Raw genomic sequence first — 25,911 nt, 5'->3', positions numbered from 1 at the left:
GAAGGTAATTATCATTGGACACAGCACAGGAAGCTGAAAGCTAATGAATATGATGTTAATTTAAATGGGATATTGAGATATGTATTAAGTTAATATGCAAAAGAATAATTAATGATGCTTTGGTTTGGTTGTTAAGATTCCTGTAATAGGACAAGTTTCTAAGGAGCTTGAGTTTTGGGTATGAATGGGGGAGTGCAGGGCCGCCCCCCTAGGAATTTTGCCACCCTGTGCAGTAGCATATTTTGCTGCCCCTTCTCCCTTATTTTTCGTATAGTTTATGCCAACTTTGCCGCCTCAAAAAAACTTGCCGCCCTGTGCAAATGCACATCTTGCACCGTCGGTAGAGCCAGCCCTGGGGGGAGTGTTGGAGAGGTTGGTTAGCGTTAGAATGCATGACTGGGTTGTTGAAAATATGCATATTGGAAAGAGAGCAACATGTGTTAAAGGTAATCTTATTTCAGATACCAATTACATTGTGTAATGGGACCAGGGGATGAAATGTGCATTGAATATAGGATATGCATACAGTCATTTCTGGCTTTTGCATAATTATTATTATTACGTGACACCTCCAGGAAGTCCAAAGACTCATCGAGGGAGGGCACCTACTCTACAACTCACCATCTTCAACACTCAATTCACCAACCACAATGACCTGCAACTACACCAACGCCATCTACTGCCCACCATCACCACTAGTACTTTCACAGACGATCACAAACATCCATGGCTGGATTCAAACCTACAGCCTTTTGGCTGGAGAGCAGATATGCTAACTACTGCAGAATTTTTTTTATTAAACTGAAGTTGAAAAATTGGAATGAATGGTATATTGGTGACTTGGGTATGAGATTTATTGTTGATGGAAATGATGAATGATATATATTACACAGTTCTATTCTGGAGACACCTGTTTAACCTATATGTTGAAAATGTAAAATGTAGTCAAAAGTTTGAAAGACAATATTTAGCTCTTTGCAAATGATACAGAATAGGGAAGTTGGTAGAAAAAACAAGTGTTTGATTTACTTCAGGAGAAATTAAACAGACTGGATAAGTGAAGACATCAGTTCAGAATTGTAGTGTAAGGTTTGCCATTTTGCCAGAAGAAGATCGTGTGAGGTCTCTAGAATGTCAGATTGAGGGCATATTTAAGAAATACTATTTGTATACCAATACCTAGAGATGTTGGAAAGGGTCCAAAGGTGACTGACTAAGGTAGTTTCTGACCTCTGGAATGTCGAGTATGAGGAAAGATTGAAAAGATGTAATTTGCAGAGTCTAGTGGAGAGAAGGAAGAGGGGAGATATGATAGAGACCTACAAGTTGGTAAGGGGTTGTTATAGGATCAATGGTGGAGAAGTTCTACAGAGAATTGTGGGAGATCAGGGGAGAACCAGAGGTCATCCCTGGAAACTGTATAAAGAGGGTGTGCGTAGGGGAGTGAGAGGCAGGTTTTTTTCATGCAGAGTTGAGTGATTGGAATGCCTTGCCTGAGAGTGTGGTGTCTGCAAGGAGTTTGAATGGTTTAAGACGCGGTATGATGAGATGTGTGTGAGATAAAAGGACCTCCTAGATGAGTCTTTGACTCCATGAGGTCTTGTTTAATAATAATAATAATAATAATAATAAGAGAAAGAGGAGTGATATACTTGACACATAGGTTGGTTAGAGATCATTACTGGGTTAATGTGGAAAATTTTTTTTTATAAAATAAAGGTAAATAGGAATGGAACAAGAAGCCATATCTGAAAAACATATGTGAACTGGAGAGTATGTTTTTGCACAGAGATTGGTTTGTATATGTAGGAACAGTGAATGAGTTTAAGGCATAGTTTTCAGCTAGTTTTGTGTGTATGTGCACGTGCGTGCATGCATGCATGCATGAACTTCCCATGGTGAGTCTATAACTCTATAGAGGTCTTGAAGTTGAAAGTTTTTTTACTTGGTTATACTATGAATTAAAGACGCCAAGAAATTATTATATTCTTGATTTAATCCTTTATACAAGTGTAAGCAAACAATGTTTGTATGTGAAATAACTTTACGATTACAGGAATTGTCATATCATCTTTTTACTCATTCCTTCTACAGGCATTTATTCTGCAGATTGAAAATTAGTCTACCTATATTTATTATTTGCCAGAAGAGAAAAATCTAACTGTCTTTAAGAGTTAGATTTTTATTTAAATATTTTATTAGAAAAAATGTTATTAAAAATTTATATAAATTTGTGTTTTATTTTATTTTTATTAAAAGATTTGCCAATAATGGCAAATCTTTAGACATTCTGCAGTATAAATTCATTTACCATTCCATTTTTTGTTCACATCTTTTGGTTAAATGTAGTGGAAATAGTCATGGAAACTCGGGCTATTACTTGGTATTTTCAGTATATCAAGGCCTTATAATCAAGTCCTCTCTTTCTCTCCTGTATTTTGAGTAATAATGTCTAGTTTCATTTCAGGTTGCTCACTGCAAAGGACTATGGGTCTCTTATTATCTTCCGACTTTTGGCATACCAGGGCTCTGTTTTTTTAACTGTTTTATTTAGCATATTCAGTAATTTTTTTCATGAAAAAATCTACTTTTTTAATAAATGGTTTACTGAACTTTTCTTTCATACTTCACAGACCTTGCAACTCAAACAGGGAAGCTTTAACAACATTAAGAACCACCATCTCAGATGCCTCCCCACCACCAAAACATCCTCCGATAGAAGAAGAGAGAATAGAAACAGTAGAAGAGAGGGAATGAGGAGAGAGAGAGAGGTATGGGAACTGACATCTCTGTTGACCTGGCTTTTCAATAAAAGTCTGACTGAAGGAAAGGTACCCAGGGAATGGAAGGCAGACTGGAAGTGTCTAATTATGGGCCTGTTTGTGTGTCATCTTGTTAAGGTCTTGGAGAAATTAATGAGGTATATGCAGCGTTGGGTAGATGAGGGTAATGTTATCTGTGAGAATCAACATGGATTTGTTAAGGGGAGCGCTTGCTTTAGTAATATGATTGTCTTTTATAATAAAGTGACAAGAGCAGTTGATGAGGGAAAGGCATATACTGCCATTTTTTTGGATTTTGCAAAAGGCATTTGACAGGGTGCCACATGATAAGCTGATATTTAAGTTGCAGCACGTTGGTTTAAATGTTGGGTTAGTCAAATGGATTCAGGATTAGCTGACTGATAGGTATCAGAGAGTTGTGTATGATGAGGCAATATCAAGGAAGCAGAAGGTTACAAATGAAGTCCCACAGGGATCAGTACTGGGACCTGTATTGTTCAATCTTTATATCAGTGACATTGTCAATGGATTGCAGGGGGATATTCGGTTGTTTGCAGATGATGTGAAGTTGGGAAGGGTTATCAGTAATAGTGCAGATGTGGCAGCCCTGCAAGAGGATTTGAATAAACTAGACAGATGGGCAAATAAATGGGGATGTTGGTTCAATGCAGCAAAATGTAAAGTCTTGAGGTTTGGGATCCATCGATGGCAGGATGCGTACTCCCTTGGAGGAGCTGTACTGGAGGAGGTAGGAGAGACGAGATCTGGGGGTGATGATTGATAGAAAACTGAAATTCAGGAAGCATATTGCAAAGGTGGTGAGGGTAACTCAGAGGATTGATGCAATACTGAGAAGGATGCTGACCTGCAGAGATAAAAGAGTTATCATTCCATTGTATAAGGCCCTGATCAGACCACACTTAGACTGTTGTTCTCAAATTTGGTCCACAAGATTTGAAGGGGATAAATTGACTGTGGAAAGGTTACAGAGGCAGATAACAAAGATGGTTTCAGGACTGTACAATGTTAGTTATGAGGATTGGTTGAGGGAAGTGGACTTTTATAGCTGCATACTCTATGGGAGGAGCTGTACTGGAGGAAGTAGGGGAAATAAGACATCTGGGGGATGATGATTGATAGAAAACTGAAATTAAGTGAGCATATTGCAAAGGTGGTAAAGGTAACTCAGAGGATTACTGCAATACTGGATAATAATAATAATAATCATTATTCCCTATTAAAGTAGCATTGCTTTCTCACTCTGCATGGTTCAGTATTTGTTCTAAATGGATTACTTTTATCATAACATTTATCATATTCAGATATTCACAGATAACATTACCCTCATCTGCCCAACCTTGTATATGGTCCCCTCACTAATTTCTCCAAGACCTTAACTACTGATGACACACAAGGTATCCACAGAGTTCATCGAAAAGGCAATTAATCGAAAGACAATTCATTGAAAATGCAATTCATCGGAAAAAAAAAAAAAACAATCAGCAGCTAATTTGCTGAGAATCAACATGGATTTGTTAAGGGGTGCTCTTGCTTTAGTAATATGATTGCCTTTTATAATAAAGTGACAAGAGCAGTTGATGAGGAAAAGACATACAGTACTGCCATTTTTTTAGATTTTGGAAAGGCATTTGACAGGGTGCCACATGATAAGCTGATACTTAGTTGCAGCACATGAGTTTAGATGTCTGGTTAGTCAACTGGATTCAGGATTGGCTGTCCAATAGGTATCAGAGAGTTGTGTATAGTGGGGCAATATCAAGGAGGCAGAAGGTTACAAGTGGGGTTCCACAGAGCTCAGTACTGGGACCTGTATTGTTTAACCTTTATATCAATGGCATTGTCAATGGATTGCAGGGGGATATTCGGTTGTTTCCAGATGATGTGAAGCTGGGAAGGGTTATTAGTAATAGTGCAGATGCAGCAGCCCTGCAAGAGGATTTTAATAAACTAGATAGTTGGGCAGATGAATGGGGTCGGGTTAATGCAGCAAAATGTAGTCTTGAATATTAGGATACATCGATGGAAGCTGCATACTCTATGGGAGGAGCTGTACTGGAGGAAGTAGGGGAAATAAGACATCCGGGGGATGATGATGATTGATAGAAAACTGAAATTAAGTGAGCATATTGCAAAGGTGGTAAAGGTAACTCAGAGGATTACTGCAATACTGAGAAGGAAGCTAACCTGCAGAGATAAAAGAGATATCATTCTATTGTATAAGACCCTAATCAGACCACACTTAGACTATTGTTCTCAGATTTAATACCCAGAATTTGATGGGGATAAATTAACTGTGGAAAGGTTACAGAGGCAGATAACAAAGATGGTTTCAGGACTGTACAATGTTAGTTATGAGGATTGGTTGAGGGAATGTGGACTGCAGAGTTTGGTAGATAGAAGAAGGAAAGGTGATATGATCGAGACTTTTAACTGTTGAGAGGCAGTTACTGGGGGGGTTCTTTCACTTGGTGGAACAGTGGGAGGGAGCGATGATGATGACAAGGAACCATCCCTAGAAGTTATGAAAGGAAGCTGTGAGGGTGAAGAGTAGTTTCTTTGCATGGATGGTGATTGAACTGTGGAATGCATTGCCTGCTAAATGCTCATTAAGCAAGAATGGTTAATGAGTTAAACGAGTGGTATGGTAGACTTTGCGTTTCCCAGGAAGGACCTCCCATGATGAATCTCTTGACTCCATGGAGGTCTGAATAATAATAATAATTTTTACTTATTTTATTAAATTTATCTTTGAACAAGAAAAATCTGTTTCTTTCTTAAATGACATAAGTCTGACAAATTATTCCACAAAAATTTTGCTTTTCATTTATCTGTACTCATTGGTGTTGAACTTATACACAGATTATTTGACATTCCTACTTTTAAGCATTGGTTCCCAACTCTTATATTAAAATATATCCTTCTCAATATGAGAAATAGTAATATGATGATTTCTCGGTTATTCAGTCTTCAAATGAAAAAAAAAAAAAACTTTAAGTGACCTCTGAATGAGTTATTCTGTCACTTGACATCTGGTATAACACCATGTAATTGTACCTTCCTCTATCTGATCCTTTAATTGGGGAGAGCAATGCAGTGTCAAGTAGATGATATGACCTTACAGGAGGACTTGAATAGATTGTATGAATGGACAGGTAAGTGGAACTATCAGTTCAGTGTTGCAAGTTGTAAGGTTTTGAAATTTGGTAAGCAATGATGGAATGCAAAGTATGCACTAGGCAGGGAAGCTTTAAAGGTGATAGAGGAGATGAGAGATCTGGGAGTGGTGGTGGACAAGGATGCAAAATTCACGGGCCAGATTGCACAAGTTGTGAAGTTGTCACATTGGATGTTGGCAATGATGCGGAGGACTCTGACATGTAGAAATAAAGAAGTTATGACTCCATTGTATACAGCCTCATATGGATTATTGTGCCCAGATTTGTTCACTGAGTTTTTATGGTGATGAGGATATGTTATTAAGAGTCCAGAAAAGATTCACCAAGGTGGTCACTCGTCTTTGGAATGTGGAGTATGAAGATAGATTGAAAGATTGTAAATTGCAAAGCCTTGTGAGTAGAAGGAAGTGGGGGAGGGATATGATTGAGACATAAGTTAGTCAGGGATTGTTATCATGGAAGAAATTTTTCATAGAATGGGAGGGAGGAGTAGAATAAGAGGCAATCCCTGGAAGCTGTATAAGGAGGGTGCGAGGAGAAAGTTTTTTTGCACGGAGAGTGGTTGGCGAGTGGAATGCATTGCCTGAGTATGTTGCGAATGTAAACACATTGAATCAGTTTAAGGCAGTGGTTCCCAAACTTTTTTGGGCCAATGCCCCCTCGACTCCATAAACTCATCGTCAGTGCCCCCTTCCTTACCTGACTCCACCCCACATTCGAAAAAGAAATTCACACAACCCACAAGGAACGGAAATAACACTTTTAAAACAAATTATTAATTTACAATTTACATTTATTTTAAATCCAAAAAAAACATTTAACTTGAATAACAACTTTACATTAAAATCTAATAAAACATTGTATTACAATGCTATTCAATAGCAGCTACTGACTTGAATGTTCAGAAAATCCTTAATGTGATGGATGGGCTTCATGGAGTGATACCAGTTTTCCTATGTCTGGTTTAATATCACTTAGCAGGAGTCTTAAATCTGCATGTTGAGTTATCTGGAGTCTATTTCTTTGTTTCGAAAGAAGTTGCATGACCACACTAAAACCACGTTCCACCAAATATGATGTTGGAAATGCAATGAGGAGCTTTTTAAGCATTCCCCACAGTGAAGGATAGCGAGCAGAGATCTCTTTCTGCAAGCAAAACTCTTGATAAGATTTCTTAAATTTTGGCTTCAGCTCAAAGTCATTTTGTAGCCCAATTAGTTCTTCCTCCATGGCTCCCACTTCCTCAATATCAGAAAATGGATTTATTACCCAATCTGGAACTTCCAACGAAAGTAGATCCTTAAATCACTCAGTCATATCTTCATACAGCATATTCAAATGTTCCCAGTAAATTTACAGATCATCAATTTGCACCCTACGCTTTCTGTCTAACTTGGACAGGCTGGGAAATTGGTAGAGCTCATGACGGCCTAGGTTTCGCTTCAACAGATTTAACTTTGAAATAAATGTTCAGATAGAAGATTTGGCCTTGATTAGATTGATATCATTGCCTTGCAGTTGCAAATTAATTTCATTAAATTTAATTAAATTAATTTAATGAAATTAATAACTTTGCTCAGTGATGAACTCAAAGCTGACAGCTTTGAGTTCATCACTGAGCAAAGCCTTTTTGTCTTCAAAAAAACTCTATAACGGTATCAAAAAGATCATAAAACCATCTCAAGCAGTTGTCTCTTGACAGCCAACGAACTTCAGTATGGAGCAGCAAGCGTTCAAAATGTTCATCATTTTCATCACAGAGCTCTCGAAAAAGTTTGTCATTGAGAGCATGGGCTTTAATGTTATTCATTGCAGTAATGACAGTGTGTGTAGTGAGTTGTGCAAGCAATTGCTGAGGTTTTATGCGACCAGATGTTGGCGATGAATGACACAGTGAATGATAAATATATTTGGTACTGCTTTTTTTCAAGTAGGCGACAAACCCACTGTAGCGATCTGTCATTGATGGTGTTTCATCACTTGCTCCATCAAGTATGTTAGTAAGTGGGATTTCCCTATCTTTGAAGAACTGCTCAACAACACAAAATATTGACTCCCCTTTAGTGTATGTTCTAGTAGCTTTGCAAATAACAACTGTTGAACCAAACTTTCTTCCTTTACAAAGTGCACATAAGCTAAAAGCAAAGATTCATTGCCTGGTAAAGTTGACTCGTCCAGTTGTAATGCAAAGTCTGTTGTCCTTAATATGCAGCATAATGTTTCTTCAACATTAGCAGCCATTTCATCTACACTTTGCACAGAATTGTTGCTGAGAGGAATTGTCTTAATTACGTCATATGGTGACTTATGTAAAACAGTACTCAGAACCTCACTAACAGCTGGCTGTTAGTGAAGTTCTGAGTTCCTCACAATCGTATGTGGTTTTCCAGACTTTGCGATCAACAATGAAATGTTGTACGATGCACTCAAACCATTGGTGTTTTGTTGTGGAGCATTGCAAAACATGCTTGAAACTGTTGGTCACTTTTGAAATTTGTCACGGAGAGATTGAAAGAAAGTTAAATTCTTATTTACCTTGTCAGGATGTACCTTCTTCAAATGTTCAGTTATTCTGGAAGGCTTCATGGCCTTATTAGAGAAGACCCTTTCACATAATAGGCACATTGGCAGCTGCTGGGTTGTTGGTGCTGGTATGCATCCATATTTTAGGTATTCAATGCTATACTGCCTACATTCTTTGACGTATCTGCATCTATCATTTCTATTCTGGAACATGAAGAAATAAGCATACATACATATTTGAAAGCAATTTTTGTAAATAATAATCTTTATATCCTCACAATATAACATAACCTATAATTTGCCAAGCTGTGACACAACACTTATATAACTAAAAGCTTCACATTTTTGTTCAGTAAACAAGAATATGGGAAAATCTGTTATAACACACTCAATACTATTAATGTAAAAAAGGACCACTTCAGAAATTACCAACAAAAAACTCGAAAAATGTCTTGGAAACGACAGTATATGTCTTGGAAACAACAACAATAATAATAATCAAACAGCAGCAATTAATTATTGCACATCGCCCCCCTGCTGTCCCATTGCCTCTTACTCTTAGCACCCCCCCCCCCCCCAGGTAATTCTACTGCTCACTTTGGGAACCCCTAGTTTAAGGCATGGTTGGATGAGCTTTGTGTTTGATAGTGGGTGGCACCTCCCACGATGAGTCTCTGACTCCATGGAGGTTAGATGTTAATAATAATAATTATTCAACCAGCAATTGCTTCCCCATTGTGGTTGGAGAATTGAAAAATTACTGTAATATAATTTAAAAATTATATACACTAGCAAGGAGAAAAAAATTTGTGAATATAAGTCATTTGATCATATCTTAGAAATCAGCTTGGGAAAGTTCCATGGATGGGAGAGATATCACCAGTGCACAAGACTATTGACAAAATATTTATTAGCAGCAATGACAAGTTACATATTTCAAGTGAAAAAGATAGTGTTTTGGTGTAAAGTGGATAACTAATGAAATCCAGCAGGAGCTGCAGATGAAAAGAGGTTATGAAAAACATATAAAGAGATACAGTGCAGCTGCACGAGGAATACAAGACTCAAGCCAGGAAAGTGACTAATATAGTAAGGAAGACACTGAAATACAAGAAGCCTCCAATCCAAGAAAATCCTAAGGATTCTTTTGTTATGTGGCCAGTAGGAAGAGAAATTATTATTATTATTATTATTATTATTCAGGCCTCCATGGAGTCAAAAGACTCATCGTGGGAGGTCCTTCCTAAGAACATAAAGTCTGTCAAGACTCATTGAGGGGAGGTTCCCCCTAAGAAACACAAAGTCTATCATACCACTCCTTAAACTCATTGACCATTCTCGCCCTCACCACTCTATCAGGCAATGCATTCCACGGTTCAACCACCCTCCATGCAAAGAAACCACTCCTCACCCTCTTGCTCACAGTTTCCTTTCATAACTTCCAGGGATGGCCTCTTGTCATCACTCCTTCCCGCTGTTCAACCAAGTGAAAGAACTCCCCAGTGTCAACCCTGTAACCACCTCTCAACAGTTTAAAAGTCTCAATCATATCACCTCTCCTTCTTCTATCCGCCAAACTCTGCAGTCCACATTCCCTCAGCCGATTCTCATAACTATCCTTGTACAGTCCTGAGACCATGACAAGAAATAAAGTTATTTAATGATTACTTTATTGGAATATTTCATCTTGGAAAAGAAGGTTTTATTACTCAAGAGATGTGGAAGGGTTCATTGTTTATAAGAGGAGAATGCATTTTGAATACTAAGAATTCTGAATGTTAGTAAGTCATTTGGACTGAATGGGATTTTCACATGCATTTAAGAAAATGTGCTAAGGAATGGACAGTTCTACTGACTTGGCTGTTCATTGAAAGTCTGGCTATGGGCAAGGTGTCCTTCTTAGACACCTTGCCTTCTTTGTAGTTAAGATTTTGGAGAAATTAATGAGAGATCATGTACGAAATTAGGCAGGTGAGGGTAATGTTTTCAGTGAGGTCAGCTTGGATTTGTTAAGAGGCACTCTTAGTTCAGTAATCTGATTGCCTTTTGTAATAAAGTAACGAGCAGTTGATAAAGGAAAGCTATGTACTACTTCTTTTTGATTTTACAAAGGCATTTGACAGGGTACCAAAATAAGTTGTCATTTAAGGTGCAGCATATTGACTTATATCATGTTAGTGAACTGGAGTGGAGATTGGCTTATCTGACAGATATCAGAGAGTTGTGCATGAGGGAGCAGTATCAAGGAAGAGGTCAACAAGTGGAATTCCACATGACTCATTACTGGGCCCTCTATCTTTTTCTGTCATTAATATTTATGTTAATGACATTGTCTGTGGATTGTAGGGGAGAGATATTCAGTTGCGTGTAGATGATGGGAAGGAGTATCAGTGATAGTGTCAATGTTGTGATCCTTCGGGAAGGTTTGAATAAGCTAGAGACTAGTGGGCAAATGATTGGGGATTTCAATTAATGTAATAAAATGCCATAAGATCTTGAAATTTGGGGTTCAATGGAAAATTGCATACCCTATTGTTGGAACTACATTGGAGGAAGATAAAGAAGTGGTGATTCCATTGTGTAAATGCCTGATCGATCACACTGGATTACTGCACTCAGATGTAGTCATTGTTATTTGAAAAGGATAAGTTAACCATGAAGAATGTACAGAGGAAGCTAGCACAGAATAAGTAGAACAGAAACCAGTAGATTCAACAACGAAAATGCATTATAAATTAAAGATGCCAAGAAATTATATTCTTGGTTTAATCCTTTATCCAAGCGTAAGCAAACAAAGTTTGCACCTGAAGTATTTTCAGGACAGGGCAACTCGTATATAGAGGCTAATGACTTCACATCACTTTCCTTAGCATCCCATAATGCAAAGCACATATCCTTATGGACATATATAATACTATGCATTATGGGGAGGGTCACTACCCAGACCGGTTTCAACGTTTATTGAGGACTCATCAGTGGGAGCCAGACCCAGAGATGATACCAAGGTTGAAGTAATGCATAAGTCATATTTATTATTATTATTATTACACGACACCTCCGGGGATTACTAAGACTCACTGAGGGAGGGCACCTACTCTACATCTCTCCTTCTCTGTCATCATCTACATCAGCGCCATCGACTGCCTACCACCACCACTAGTATTTTCACAGACAATAACAAACATCCATGCCCATGATGGAATTCGAACCCACAGCCTTTTGCTATGAGTTCGAACTTTACAATTATCAGCACACTCAGGGATATTTATAGGAATTAGGAATTTCATCTCTCTCTCTCTCATCTTCTTTATACCCTCTTTTACCTTGCGGTGTCGAGGGTTTATTAATCATCGGACCTCAAACCGTTCACAGGATAAGGTGGTCAGCCCTACACCCCGGTGTATCCTATGTCCTGTAGTGTTGAGTTCTCAAGGCTGGTTTTCCCTGCTGTGGGATGAAAAACCCCAGTTTAAACTGGGGGAAAAACCTTACTGTCCATGCCCAAGACCAGCTAACTTGACGGCTGAGGAAACTCCTTCAGCTCCTCGCGTCACCGACAGGAATCGAACCTAGGACACTCCTTCCCCAGGCATAGGGTTGCAAAGCGCACAACCACTAGGCTAACTGTGGGACCGACTTCAGTGATCAGTCCCATATTTAGTAGGCTAGAGTCCTGTTCGTTATCGGAATTAACCAGACAAATCACTCCACCAACTAAGAACGGCCATGCACCACCACCACCACCCACTGAATCAAGAAAGAGCTCTTAATCTGTCGATCCTTCCAGTGTCCAGATCGGGTAAATTTTCCCATGTTGAGTCAAATTAAGCTGCAGTAGTTTGTCATGATGGTCCAAGAATTTCACCTCTAGCATCACAATACAAATGCCCCCCATCTGTCCCTCTTAATCATTACCTTGTGTTCCGAAAACCAACAAAATAGAACCGAGGTCGTATTCCATTATTCCAAGCACCATTATTCTGGCGTTATGCCTGCTTTAAGCACTCTAATTTTTTTCAAAGTAAACGTGCTGGTTACCCAAGACACTCGGTGAAAAGAAATAAGGAAAACCGGCGAGATTGTTCAGACCGGGTAATAACCACCGAGCGGTGGACCACTCATCTGGAACTGAGATCCAACTACGAGCTTTTTAACTGCAACAACTTTAATATACACTATTTGAGCTGGAATTACCGTGGCTGCTGGCACCAGATTTGCCCTCCAATAGATCCACTTAAATGGATTTAGAGTGTACTTATTCCAATAATGAGGCCTCAATAGAAGCCCATATTGTTATTTTTCGCCACTACCTCCTCATGCTGGGGTGGGTAATTTTTGCGCCTGCTGCCTTCCTTGGATGTGGTAGCTGTTTCTCAGGCTCCCTCTCCGGAATCAAACCCTGATTTCCTGTTACCCGTTATGACTATGATAGGCACATAACCTACCATCAAAATTGATAAGGCAGACACTTGAAAGATGCATCGCTGGTACGAAACCGTGCGATCTGCTCAAAGTTATCCAGAGTCACCAGGAGTTTCAGACCGATTGGTCTTAGTCTAATGAAAGTGCTCATCCCCAAAGGTTGGAGCTCTGCTGCATGTATTAGCTCAAGAATTACCACAGTTATCCAAGTAAAAAGGTACGATCTAAGGAACCTTAACTGACTTAATGAGCCATTCGCGGTTTCACTTGCTTAGGCATGTACTTAGACAGGCTTAATCTTTGAGACAAGCATATGATTACTACCAGGATCAACCAGGTAGCATTCGATCGACGAATGCAATGCGGTGTCACCACGGTTTGCAAAGTTTCAACTGCATCGCTGTCGGGGTACTCCGTCTCGCGGAGCATCACGGTACTCTACGTGCTGAATTCATTCCGACCTCATTCTGAGGAGCAGTTCGCCTCGATCCCATCTCGTGCGGCGGATCAACCGTGCAGGAATCAGCTTCTACTTTGTTAGAAATCTCGGTGCTCGGTCACAGAGGCAGCAAACTCGTTGATTTTAAATGGAACCCCAGAAGCTGCTCGATCAGGGCATATTCTTGCACCGAACGTTGCAACAGGAGTTACTTTGTAGATCGATGGACCATACTTGGGAAAAGTTACAGAGTGGCTGGAGGAAACCAACGGCGACGTGACTGGGACGACACTGCAACGCACTCCCAGCACCCTCTTACTATTATTATATTAATATTGTTTTCTTTCTATTCTCTCTCTACTACTCTTGGGCAGCTCACTATAGGCTCATCACCACCTTGGCCATGTGCGTGCTACTGTCATAGGTCGCTCCATTGATGAGACAAAAGTCTCAATCTCCTCCATCCTACTAGAGGACCTTTCCTCAGTATTTCCATATACGAGTAGCCAATGAAAATGCATGAACTGTATGCGAATGATGTAAAGTTGCATGGTTTTTTAAGACATATTATATGCCAATAATATATATATATAGGTTATTTCTTTCAATAAATAATAATTGAAATGTATAGAATACTTAAGTAATTTTTGTGCATTCACTAATTTTAGAGAGATTTGAGAAGGTTTTGATCTCTACAACAGGTTCCTAGGTAGCTCTTTGTCTATTCTCAGCACTAAATATGCTATATATCTATTCTTAGCACTAAATGTGCTATGTGGGCAGGATGGGAAAAAGAAAAAAAACAAGGGGATAAACTTTATCTTAGTCAACTAAATGTCTTCTTAGAGTAGAACTGTTACGTCTTGATACTAACTACCTGAACCTTTGCAGTATAAACTCTGCAAGTGCCTAGCATTTCCAACAATCTGATGCAGAAGTCATAGATTACCTGTTTGCCAGAATATTTTTACACTTTTTTTCTACTCATTTGCATAAACAGATATTTCATATCATCAGATAGGTATCCTAATGGGATTCACATTCAGTTATTTGGCAAGTCACTGATGGGAAGTGAATTTTATTCAAAAATTTTATCCCTATTCTTCAGCTGTTAGGCTGTAAATTCAAATCCCACTGTGGGCATAGATATACTGGATCTCAATCTGTTATCCTACTGTCTGATCCATGAATTATATTGAACACAGCCATTGGAACTCAACTCTATCATGCAGGGTTAAGGAGATAAAAAAAAAATAAAAATAAAAAATAGCCGTTTGGCTTTTCATCTTAGTTATTCTATCATGCAGATTTTGCCACTCCTGAAAATTGTATGAGGAGAGTGTGAGCAAGGGAGTGATGAGAAGGTTCTTTACATGAAGAGTGGTTGGTGAGTGGAATTTATTGCTTGACAGTGTGGTGAATGTGGATACGTTAAGTGAGTTTAAAGCACAGTTTGAGCTTTATGTCAGACAGTTTATATTTTCTGATCTTCTGCGATGAGTCTTGATTCCATGGAGGTGTTAATATTTTTGTCAACCAAAACATGTGTGAAGAGATTAAGATTCCCATTCTTCTGAAATAACATGGATGGAAAGTATAAGATGGTTGATGTATTTCACCTACTATGAACAGTTGGGTGAACCCTTGATCTCTCCCTCCCTCCAGTCTATGTATAATGCATTTTGTATTAATCTAGTAAAATCCTCTCAAACAAATTATTTATTACGTTTATTACTCAGTATGCTGGAAAGTTTAATTTTATTTAATGATCTTAAGGTTTTTTTTCTAATTTTTTAGTTCATGTTGCTTTAAGTCTGGTGGCACCTATTTCACTAGAAAACGGGAACAGTGACATTTGGTTGCATCAGAGGAAGAAACGAGATGTAGGAGTCAGGCCATCGTGCATGCCAGATGCAGTGAGTTAATTGCTTGATTAGACTGTGTATATTAGTTTATTGTTTTTGAGCTAGTGTTAATTAATGTCTTGGCATTATTATAACTCTCACAATTGCCAGAAATCAAAGAAAAATGTTCTCATCGGTATTGGTTGAAATATCATACTGGAAACATTTATTTTATAATTTTCCTTCTTGTCCTTTTTCTAGATCACTTTATATCTTTTTCTTGCATCAGCTTACAGATACCAATATAAAAATCTTTATCTTTTTTCTCATTATCATTTACACATTCTGGACAAGACAAAAAATCCTACTTTACAGTTTAGTGCAAAGTTGGGAAGAACTATGAGAAGTAGAGCAGATGTGATGGCCTTACAAAAAAACTTTAATAGACTGAATGAATAGGCACAAGAGTGGGGATAGCAGCTCAATGTTGGGAAATGTAAGATTTTATAATTTAAAAAATAAAGATGGGATGTAGAATTTACTCTTGGCAGGAATATATTGTTGGAGGTGGGGGAAATAAGAGATCTTGGGGTGATGGTGGATAAGGATCTAAAATTTAGAGGACACATTGCCAAAATTGTGAGGAGAATACATCGAATTCTGGCAATGATATGGAGGATTGTAGAAGCAAGGAGATTCTGGTTCCATTGTATAAGGCTTTGATTAGGCCACATATGGAATATTGTGCACAGATTTGGTTCACTTGGTTTTCAAAAGGTGAAGAAATATTGGAAAGGGACCAAAGGCAATTGACTAAGGTGGTTTGGGGAATGTTAAATATGAAGAAAGGTTGAGGAGATGCTATTTGCAGAGTCTAATAGATAGGATGAAGAGAGGTTATATATAGAGATGTAGAAGTTGTTAAGGTGTTGTTATAGGTTGTTGTAATATTGAAGAGGTTTTTCATAAAATGGAGGAAAGAACAACAGATCATTCCTGGAAGCTGTATAAGTAGGGTATGAGCAAGGGAGCGAGAAGCAGATTTTTTGCATGGAGAGTTTTGAATGATTAGAATGCATTGCTTGAGAGTGTGATGTCTGCAGAGAATTCGAATGTGTTTAAGATATGGCATGATGAGCTGTGTATAACAAAGGGACCTCTCGTGATGAGTCTTTGATTCCATGGGTGTCTTCTTGGGATAGTAATAATAATAATAAAATAGCTTCAGAAACAATCCACAAGGGATAGTATATTACTATTACTATTATTATTACGGGCAACTCCAGGGAGTCATTGGACTCATCGAGGGAGGCCCCAAATCATATTCATCACAACTATTTGACATTCATACAGTATCTATCATACCTCGCCTTAAACTCATTCACTGTCACAGCATCCACCACAGACTCAGGGAGCGCATTCCACTCATTCACTACTCTAAAAGTAAAGAACCCAGCTCTAACACCTTTACTAACCACACTTTTGCCCAGTTTCCATGGATGTCCCCTAGTCCTCCCACAACCAGCCCTGTACTCAAAAATATCTTCTGAATTAATTTTATAGAAACCCTTCAGTAATTTGAATGTCTCAATCATATCTCCCCTCCTCTGCCTATCAACCAATTTTTGCAACCCACAAATCCTCAACCTGTTCTCATAGGGTTCATTCCACAGACCTGCTATCATCTTGGTCACTCGCCTCTGGATCCTCTCCCCATCAAGAAGAAACCTAGGTGACCAAATCTGAGCACAGTAGTCTAGGTGGGGTCTTATCAAGGCTCGATACAGAGGAACAATAACCTGCTTGTCTCTGCTTGTCATCGTATTCTTCAGCAACCAAGTGATTTGATGAGCTGTTTTGGTCACTTTTGCAATGTGTCCCCTAAATTTCAATTCCTTATCTACCAACACTCATAAATCTCGTGCCTCATCAATTTCCTGGAGCACGGTTCCACCAATGCAGTAAACTGCCGCCAATCTTTTCACCCCAAAATGCATAACCTTACATTTTGCCACATTAAACTGACATCCATTCTCCTTAGCCCAGACCTCCAATCTATCCAAATCATCCTGCAAAATTTTGAGGTCATCTGCATTCACTATTGCCCTACCCAACTTCGCATCATTCGCAAACAAATGAACTGTTCCTCTCAGATCATTTCCTATATCATTTATGAACAAATTAAACAGCAGTGGTCCAAGAACAGATCCTTGTGGCACACCACTAGTCACAGGCCGTCTTGTGGACTCTACTCCCGAGTAAACCACTCTCTGATATCTCTCCGTCAACCACCCTCCTATCCATCTCACCAACCCTATGTCCATTCCCATATGCTGCAATTTACTGATTAGAATTCCATGTGGAATCCTGTCAAAGGCCTTGGCAAGGTCCAGTAGAATCACCGTAAACCCATTACCCTTATCCAGTTCAGCCGTCACTGTGTTATAATACGTGAGCAAGTTACTGAGGCATGACCTACCCTTCACAAAACCATGATGTCCCCGATACAGTATCCCATTTTCTTCTATCCAATCTTGTATTTTCCTCTTGACTATTTTCTCTAAGACCTTGACAATGATTCCTGATATGCTAATCGGTCGGTAATTTACTACAGCAGTCTTGGAACCACCTTTATGCAGTGGAACTATTTTCCCCTCTTTCCACCCGCTCGGGACTAACCCAGACCCGAGACTCAAATTAAACAAAATGGTCAAGGGTACTGACAATTCTTTAGCTGCTTCTCGTACAACACGAGCTGGTATACCACCCAATCCCACAGATGTATTGACATTGAGGTTATGCAATAGACTACTCACCTCCACTTCATTAACCACAATTCCCGTATAATCTACTGGTTTATTCGTTTCTGCAATGTCACCACCTGGATGATATACTTTTGCAAAGTGCTCACTCAGTAACTCAACTATCTCAACTGATTCAGTTACCTCCCTACCATCGGCATTCTTTAAAATCAATCTGCCATGTATACATTTTTCCTTTTACTTGCTACATATCTAAAAAACTGTTTAGGATTCTCTTTAGCCTGCATGGCCAATGTTCTTTCGTAATCCTTTTTTGCTTTTCTTACCACACTCGTCACCCTTCTGGCCTGTGCTTTATACCGTTCATGTGCCTGCCGGTCACCCTTCTCCTTAAATTCCCTCCATAGTTGTTTCTTTTTTTGCAACTCGAGCTTATTGGTGTTATTCATCCATTTAACCCCTACTTGATTTATTATTCGGACTCTAGGTATACAGTCAGCCATTACTTCATGCAAGCACTTCTTAACTACCTCCCATGCACTATCAACTTCTAGTCCTTGCAGTTGTACATGCCAAGGCACTGAACCAATCAAACTCCTAAGCTTGTCATACTTTCCAGCCCGATAATTCCACATGTACCCTGTCTTAATTGAAAATTCTACACCTTTAGCCACCTCCCAAGTTAAGACCCTATGATCACTCTCACCGATTGGTGGCAATGTGGTCATATTTGTTACAGCCAAATCCTCAGATGTAATTACTAGGTCAAGCACTCTCTGACCCCTAGTATTTTCCATTACATGCTGTCGCAGATAGTTATCCCTTAATAACCGCATAAAATCCAGTTCCTTCCTTCCGTGTGTCCTCTCCTCACTCCAATCAATGCGACCGTAGTTGAAATCTCCCATAATAATCACCCTCCTTCCACCCATTTCTTCTATTTGCTTGTGCATACTGTCACCACCATTTTTTCCATCACCTGGTCTATAGCAGCACCCAATTGTATATTTAGTTCTGCTAGCCACAATCTCACACCAAATGGCCTCAAATGTGCTCTTTTCTCTATCCTGCAATTCAACTTCTATTCTCCTTGGCTGGAGCTCATCAGCTATCATCAACAATACTCCTCCCCCCATTTTATTCTCTCTGTCATTCCTGAACACACCATACCCATCACATTCAATCCCACTAGTTATATCATCTACAGTCAGCCATGTTTCACTAATACCTATAACCTGTGGTCTGGAAGTGCCAACCATGGCCAAAAATTATTCCTTCTTGTTCCTAATACTCCTAGTATTAGTGTACATGAATTTAAGACCCCCATTAGCCCCAACCCTACCTTGATGCCTTATATTAACTATCCCACTCAGATTTGTTGTCCTTATTTGCTCTGGCATATTATATTCATTCTTACATTCAACTGCCTCCATAAGGACTGTATCTCTACTCCCCCCCCCCTAACAAATCTAGTTTCCCTGAGTTTGCACATCCACTACATTCAGCAACACTTTCTCAAGTCTTCTTACACCGTAACCATTCAAATGCAAGCCATCCATCTTATATAGATCCTTTCGCCCATCAAACTCACTCCACACATCCACAAATTCCACACCACTCGTCATACATAACCCACGCATAAAGTCATTTGCAATTATAGCCCTCCTTTTAAACATTTCACTGTCATACCGTGGCAAAAGACTAATCATTCTAACTCTCTCACTCTTTTCTTTTGCTACCTCAAACAATTCATTCAGGTCTTCTATCATTTCCATTTTATCTCCTTTCAAATCATTCGTACCTGCCACAACAATCATTTCTTTCACCCTTTCCTTTTGCTCTCTAATAGACGCAGTTACGTCCTTTATGGTCGCACCAGGTTGGTACGATTTTGTCATATCCTCTACTAACACACCTCGTACTAACGAGTTTTATTATTATTATTATTATTATTATTATTATTATTATTATTATTCAGGCCTCCATGCAGTCAAAAGACACATCGTGGGAGGTCCTTCCTAAGAACATAAGGTCTGTCAAGACTCATCGAGGGGAGGTCCCCCCCTAAGAAACACAAAGTATCATACTACTCCTTAAACTCATTGACCGTTCTCGCTCTCACCACTCCATCAGGCAATGCATTCCACGGTTCAACCACCCTCCATGCAAAGAAACCACTCCTCACCCTCTTGCTCACAGTTTCCTTTCGTAACTTCCAGGGATGGCCTCGTCATCACTCCTTCCCGCTGTTCAACCAAGCGAAAGAACTCCCCAGTGTCAACCCTGTAACCACCTCTCAACAGTTTAAAAGTCTCAATCATATCACCTCTCCTTCTTCTATCCACCAAACTCTGCAGTCCACATTCCCTCAGCCGATCCTCGTAACTATCCTTGTACAGTCCTGAAACCATCTTTGTCATCTGTCTTTATATCCTTTCCACAGTTAATTTATCCCCTTCAAATCCTGGAGACCAAATCTGAGAACAATAGTCCAAGTGTGGTCTGATCAGAGACTTATACAACGGAATGATAACCCTCTTATCTCTGCAGGTCAGTGTCCTTCTCATAATTGCAGCAATCCTCTGTGTTACCTTCACCACCTTTGCAATATGTCCCCTAAACTTCAGGTTTCTATCATTCATCAACCCCAGATTTTCTTGTCTCCCCTACTTCCTCCAGTATAACTCCTCCCATAGAGTATGCATCATCCCATCGATGTTTCCCAAACCTCAAGACCTTACATTTTGCTGCATTAAACTGACACTCCCCCATTCATTTGCCCATTCTATCTAGCTTATTCAAGTCCACTTGCAGGGGCTACCACATCTGCACTATTACTAATAATCCTTCCCAGCTTTGCATCATCTGCAAACAACTGAATATCCCCTTGCAATCTACTCGCAGTGTCATTGATATAAAGGTTAAACAATGTAGGTCCTAGTACTGAGCCCTGTGGGACCCCACTTGTAACCCTCTGCCTCCTTGAAACTTCTCCACCATACACAACTCTCTGATACTTATCAGACAGCCAATCCTGAATCCAGTTGACCAATGTGACATCCAGACCCATGTGCTGCAACTTAAATATCAGCTTATCATGTGGCACCCTGTCAAATGCCTTTGCTAAGTCTAAGAAAATTGCAGTATATGACTTTCCCTCATCTAATGTTCTTGTAACTTTATTATAAAAGGCTAGCATATTGCTAAAACAAGAGCGCCCTTTCACAAATCCATGTTGACTCTCACAGGTAACATTACCCTCATCTGCCCAATGCTGTATACGGTCCCTCACTACTTTCTCCAAGATCTTAACAACTGCTGATGACACACAGACTGGCCTATAATTAGACACTTCCAGTCTGTTACCACCCTTATGCAATGGCACTATCTTACCTTCCTTCCATTCCCTGGGCACCTTGCCGAAGCCAGACTTTCATTGAAAACCAGGTTAAAGGCACTGTCAGTTCCCTGGCACATTCTCTCAAAACTCGTGGTGAAATACCATCCAGTCCCAAAGCTTTACTGACATCCAGAGTACTCAGTATCTGAAACACACTCTCCTCCTGTACCTCTAAACCTCGAACCAGCCCTATCCCTCTAGCATTAAAACTGACTCCTCTAGAATGAAATACTCCAATAAAGTGTTCATTGAACAATTCCACTATGTCCTTTGCATCAGTCACTCTATTCCCATTTTTATCCCACAATATCATTCTTCCACAATCATTTCTCGTCCTACTGCCCACATAGCTAAAAAATTCCCTACGATTTTCTTTGGATCTTAGGGCCAACCTCCTCTCATATCCCAGTTTCGCTTTCCGTACCACACTAGTCACTCTTCTGGCCTGTGTCTTATATTCTTCATGTATCTTCTCTTCACCTGTCTCCTTATATCTCTTCAATAGCCTCTTTTTCGCATGCAATTCCTGTTTAATATTGTTTGTCGTTCAGTTTACTCCAAATTGTGTCCTCTTCTTCACTCGTGGTATACAACTTACCATTGCTGCTAACAAATATTCTTTCACAATTTCTCATGCACTAATGATATCCTGGCCTTCCAATTCCTCCCTCCATGAAACTTCCTGAAGTTGACGTCTAAGCCTATTATAATCACCTGCTTTATAATTCCACATAAGTTCCCGTCTCTTTCATGCTCCTGCATGTCTATTCATTTTCCAAGTCAAAACCATATGGTCACTCTCTCCAACTGGTGGGAGAGATGTCATCTCAGTTATTATCAACTCTTCTGATGCTATAACCAAATCCAAAACTCTTGAACCTCTTGTTCCCTCTGTTGCCTAAGACATTTGTCCCTCAAGAATTCTAGAAATTCCATTCCCCTATTGCTACATGCATCTTCCCCTCTCTAATTTATACTACTGTAGTTAAAATCTCCCATAACAATCATTCTTCTTGCACTTGTCAAACTTAGCTATCTAAACATCTCCTGGTCCCCATCCTCAATGCTCGTGGGTCTGTAGCAACACCCCACTAAATATCCTGTCTTGCCTACCTCTACCTCACACCATATGCTCTCAAATCATTTGTCTCCTTTCCTTCCAAAGCCTCCACTCTTAGAGGACATAGGTCGTCATTTATCATAAGCAGTACCCCACCACCATGCTTTCCCCTCCTATCCTGAAGAAAAATGCTATACCCAGCGACTTCTATTCCTGTTATTATATCCTCTTCTGTCAACCACGTCTCAGTGATCCCAATAATTTTTGGCCAGGCTGATGCTATCTGCGCCATCAATTCCTCTCCCTTATTCCAGATACTCCTGGCATTAGTATAAAGCATATAAGTGCCATTGTTTCTATTACCCAGCATTATCCTTTCTAGACTCCACTGGGTTCAGTGCTACCTGACATTGTCTCCCTTCTCCCAAGTATCCATTCCCACAAAAGGCCACTCCTGCTATCATCCTCCCTGGGACACTCTGACTCGTTCAGAACAGCAATCTCTCCAGATACCTACGTCCTTCTTCATTCAAATGTAAGCGGTCTCTCGCATACAATTCCTCTCTTTCCTCAAACGCACTCCAAGCATTCACATATACCAGTCCTCTCTTGTCACACATTCTTGCTATTATGCCATTCAATATCACTGCTCTTCTGCTCAGTTCATCATTATCATACCTAGGCAACACGCACACTATTTTTCCTCTCTCTGGCTTCTTCCGTAAAGCCTCAAGCAAAAATCTCATATTTCTCGCTGCCCGACTTACATTACCGCTCAAATCATTTGTTCCTACCATCACAATCATCTCATCCACCCTTTCACCTCTCTTAATTGCCATAGCCACCCTTTCTATTGTTCCTCCTGGCAAACTCTCCTCACGCATCCTATCTTGAACACCACGGATCATTGAGTCGCCATACATTATACCTCTTACCATTCTCTCTCTCTCCTATTGTTTCCATTCTCTCCTCTTCTTTCATTCCCATAGGTCTCTCTCATTCCCTCTTTTCTACTGCTATTCTCTCTTCTAGCATTCCTATACCTCTCTCTCCTACTGTTTCCATTTTCTCCACTTCTAGCACTTCCATATCCCTCTCCCATTCCGTCTCTCCTACTGTTTCCATCCTCTCGTCTTCTAGCATTCCCATATCTCTCTCTCATTCCATCTCTCCTACTGTTTCCATTCTCTCCTCTTCTGGCACTTTCATATTTCTCTCTCATACCATCTCTCCTACTGTTTCCATAGCCACCCTTTCTATTGTTCCTCCTGGCAAACACTCCTCACGCATCCTATCTTGAACACCACGGATCATTGAGTCGCCATACATTATACCTCTTACCATTCTCTCTCTCTCCAATTGTTTCCATTCTCTCCTCTTCTTTCATTCCCATAGGTCTCTCTCATTCCCTCTCTTCTACTGCTATTCTCTCTTCTAGCATTCCTATACCTCTCTCTCCTACTGTTTCCATTTTCTCTACTTCTAGCACTTCCATATCCCTCTCCCATTCCGTCTCTCCTACTGTTTCCATCCTCTCGTCTTCTAGCATTCCCATATCTCTCTCTCATTCCTTCTCTCCTACTGTTTCCATTCTCTCCTCTTCTAGCACTTTCATATTTCTCTCTCATAACATCTCTCCTACTGTTTCCATCCTCTCGTCTGCTAGCATTCCCATACCTCTCTCTCTCATTCCCTCTTCTTCTCCCATATGAGTTTACAGACTTTGGATTTTTGCTTTTTTTCCTTTAGATGAACTCCACCCATTAAATGTCGAAACTTATAGCACAATTAATACATGTTTTATTTCTATCATGCTATAATTTTATTATGCTTTTCTATTCTCTTTCCTTTTATTCTATGCTTTCTTATTTTTATTAAGTGCCTCTGTAGTGCAGTTGGATGAACAATGGGATTGCACCCTTTGATTGGAAAAGGCCTGAGTTTGTTTCTTATTGTGATGAGAGGAATCTTTCTCTGGGCTAGCTGGTCTCATATGGAGATAGTAGTTTTTTTTATCCCAGAAACTTGGGTTTTTCATCCTACACACAAGCAAATCATCCAGGAGAACATACACAATTTAAAGTCAAAAAGTACTGTTTATGGGGGTGGGTAGATGGGAGATGGTGTTGTAGTTGGAGAATCAAGTAGAGGAGACAGTGAGTTTGGTGTAGTGGAGTAGTGTGTGCTCTCCCACAATGAGTCCTTGTTCTCCTTGGAGGTGTCACATAATAATAATAAATTCACCATATTTTATTACAAAATTTTTGTATATCTAGCTAGAATATTGTCATTGTAACTTAGTAAGTTACAAAGGACTTTTACGAGGATTTTTCATTTCAAAGTGAGTTAGCTACTCTCATACAGAGGTAGAAGGATTTTGTATCCTGCAAACTGCCAGAAGAATACTCATACACAATCAACAGTCACAGTATACTGGTCTTGTAGCCTTAGTTGCTGCAACTAAGGCTACAAGACCTTTGTGCTATCGGAGAGCTCCTGAGAGATTTGTGTTTTCGATTTGAGTTGTTGATTTATTGATGTTTTGGATTCAATTTAATGGACTTAAGTGTGTAATTTTGGTATATTATTGGAGCTTTATTAGCGTGGTTAGTGTACTAAAGTGTTTTATAACATAATCTATGTCGGGAAGTCGCCGCTAGATGAATTTGTAATGCGTAGTGTTCGTGCAAGCTCCAGATAAGATAAGTATCATTTTCAGTTATCGATACAAATTACTTAATAATGTGTAGTTTTGTTTTGTTTGCCTTGCGTATTTTAGTGCGTCTATTTTTGGTGTGTTATAACGTATAATTTGACAAAACACGTTGAAATAAGTATGGCACCTGTGCGAAGGAAAATGGCGGCCAGTAATGAAGGTTCACCATCGTTATCAAAGAACGGTAGCATAAAAGAAATGAGTCAGTGTACTAGCTGTGAAATGTACGCTTTGCGGAGTGCAGTCGGAGTGTGGTTAGATGATAATAAAGGATTGAATGTGTGTAGAAAATGTAGGGAGAATGAGGAATTGAAGTGTATTTCGGATCGTGAGTGTGATATTTTTGTCAACCTTCAGAATGAAGGAAATAGGGATATGACAAGAAACGACAAGGTTGTACATGAAAATTGTGAGAGTGTGAATGATAGTATAAATGGTTTCTCAGAGAACAAAAAAGATGAGATAGATGCATTGAGTAAGATCGCGTTGTTGAATAGTGCGATAGAAAGAGCAAAACAGCAGCTAGAGTGCATGAACAAAAGTAGACTGAATGAACCAACCAATAATAAAAGGTATGACAGGAAAAATAGACGTATGAATGTGAACATGAACAAAATGAAGGATAGAGTGCTGTATGGAGACTCGTTAGTACGAGGTGTGTTAGTAGAGGATTTGACAAAATCGTACCAACCTGGTGCGACCATAAAGGACGTAACTGAGTCTATTAGAGAGCAAAAGGAAAGGGTGAAAGAAATGATTGTTGTG

The 25,911-nt window shown here is 39.5% G+C and overlaps 1 protein-coding gene and 1 pseudogene across 4 annotated transcripts in view; one reads left to right on the top strand and one right to left on the bottom strand.

Moving 5' to 3' along the window:
• Positions 1-25,911, top strand: part of LOC150096152 (uncharacterized) — a 520,274-nt gene that overhangs the window by 73,481 nt on the left and 420,882 nt on the right. For all 4 annotated transcript variants that reach the window (XR_016549966.1, XM_090409454.1, XM_090409453.1 and 1 more), the window contains exon 2: positions 15,162-15,280. Coding sequence is in view for 3 of the 4 variants with exons in the window: in XM_090409454.1 (XP_090265580.1) it covers positions 15,162-15,280 (119 nt within the window). In the remaining variant the exon portion in view is untranslated. The remainder of the gene's footprint in view (positions 1-15,161; positions 15,281-25,911) is intronic.
• On the bottom strand, positions 12,385-13,262 carry LOC150096153 (small subunit ribosomal RNA; annotated as a pseudogene; the record flags this gene model as incomplete).

The sequence above is a fragment of the Typopeltis vanoorti genome, chromosome 19 (assembly GCF_054136105.1).
Source record: "Typopeltis vanoorti isolate ZY-2024b chromosome 19, IOZ_Tvanoo_1.0, whole genome shotgun sequence".
Classification (NCBI taxonomy): Eukaryota; Metazoa; Arthropoda; class Arachnida; order Uropygi; family Thelyphonidae; genus Typopeltis; species Typopeltis vanoorti.
This window is presented reverse-complemented; position numbering and strand designations above follow the sequence as displayed.